General features: G+C 40.6%; 1 protein-coding gene across 1 annotated transcript in view; it reads right to left on the reverse strand.

Annotated features, from left to right (window-relative positions):
- Positions 1-861, reverse strand: part of LOC100533314 (glutamate receptor subunit protein GluR5) — a gene marked incomplete at its 5' end in the record, with an annotated part of 137422 nt that extends 136561 nt beyond the window's left edge. Inside the window, 1 exon segment of the mRNA NM_001204612.1 lies at positions 530-861. Within this exon segment, the coding sequence (NP_001191541.1) occupies positions 530-650 (121 nt within the window).
- Positions 862-1458: the final 597 nt, after the last annotated feature.

A 1458-nucleotide genomic window follows, 5' to 3' on the forward strand; every position in this document is an offset into this window, starting at 1 on the left:
CCCCAGTTGACACAATTTAGAATACTCAGGAGACAGGTGTAGACCTTAATGGTCAGGCCAACCTAGAATGAGAGGGATGCAACAGACCAATACCAGTAGAAAAACCGAGATTCTAGATACAATTAATTATCCCTTCTGGAAATCAAACTCAGATCTCCTGCGTGCAACAGAGGTGCACTAACAGCTTTGAATGGCATGTCGAACATACTGTGATAAAACCGTGTTTCATAAGCACGGGAATACATTTCTGTAATAACGGTTACTGTGGTGTATTGGTTTGGTGTTTTGCCGTAATACAAGGACATGAGTGAGATCTCTGCGTGATGAAATTGTTTTTATTCAATTTCTCCGTTTATTCAGCCTGGATTGATCTGAATTGTCTCACTGGGAGAGTAAAACGTTTACAATCATTGCAATATGAGTGATATTTGATATTTCTCCATGCTGCAGCCAGCGATAATGATTCAGAAAGAAAAAATCACTCATGTATCAGCAAAATTTGCAATTAATAAATCGATGGAAAACTTACCGATGGGAATGTGTCCATGGTTGGGGTAGGAACTCCCTGTAGCTTGTGAGTGTAAGAAAAAGCACAGATACATCCCTTGTAGTCCCCATAGCTGAGACCAGAGGCGACGCGGCTTGAACATCAAGCGTAATCGTGGGAAGAAGGCACTCATTGTCGAAGTACTCAAATATGTTGGTCTACACGTGTAGTGTGGGACCTTTGCATATACAATCAATTTCTCTTTTCTTTCTGTTTCGATTTATGTTTCGGTTGTATTCTTCAAAGCTTTTTTTTTTACGTTGTGGGGTCTTACATCACTTTCTACTCCATGTTTGTAGGTTTTGTTTGTTTTTAATTCTCTTGGGTTTTTTTAATTGAGTCTTTGTCAGCAGTTTAATAACGGTAAAGGGGTGTTTCCGGCGTCTGAAGTTTGGGTTCAATTCCTGGGACAAAAAGATAAGAAACGGAGGGTGTATCTAGTCACCAATTTTTAAAAAGTAAAAAAAAAAAACTATCGTTCTAAACAGTTTCGTGAAAATTTTTATTGAGAATATAATTTTACAGTAGTGAAAGTAAGAATTGGGTGAAATTCCTAATCTTTACCCACCAAAAAGAACCGTTTCAAGTATATTAGCTAACGTGCGATTTTCCCTTATTTAGAATGGGATTTTTAAGGAGGTTTTCCCTGCAGGAAGTCATAGCACGCGATGTGTGCGCTACGTTCCGCTCGGCCCCTTTGAATAAAATAATAAAGAACGAGCGAATGAAAGAACGAATGGACGACGTCCTCGCTGAAGTTGAAATATCCGGTCCAATGTTAGCGTGTGGGTAAGGTGGATTGACAATGGAGGGGCAAATGGCTCGTTGCTCACCACGACGCTCAGAGATCGACGGGAGAGTCAAAGCAGCAGAAGTCTACTCACCCCGCGTCTGCGAATTTCGCGCCAGAC

The sequence above is a fragment of the Aplysia californica genome, unplaced genomic scaffold, assembly GCF_000002075.1.
Source record: "Aplysia californica isolate F4 #8 unplaced genomic scaffold, AplCal3.0 scaffold00454, whole genome shotgun sequence".
Lineage (NCBI taxonomy): Eukaryota > Metazoa > Mollusca > Gastropoda > Aplysiida > Aplysiidae > Aplysia > Aplysia californica.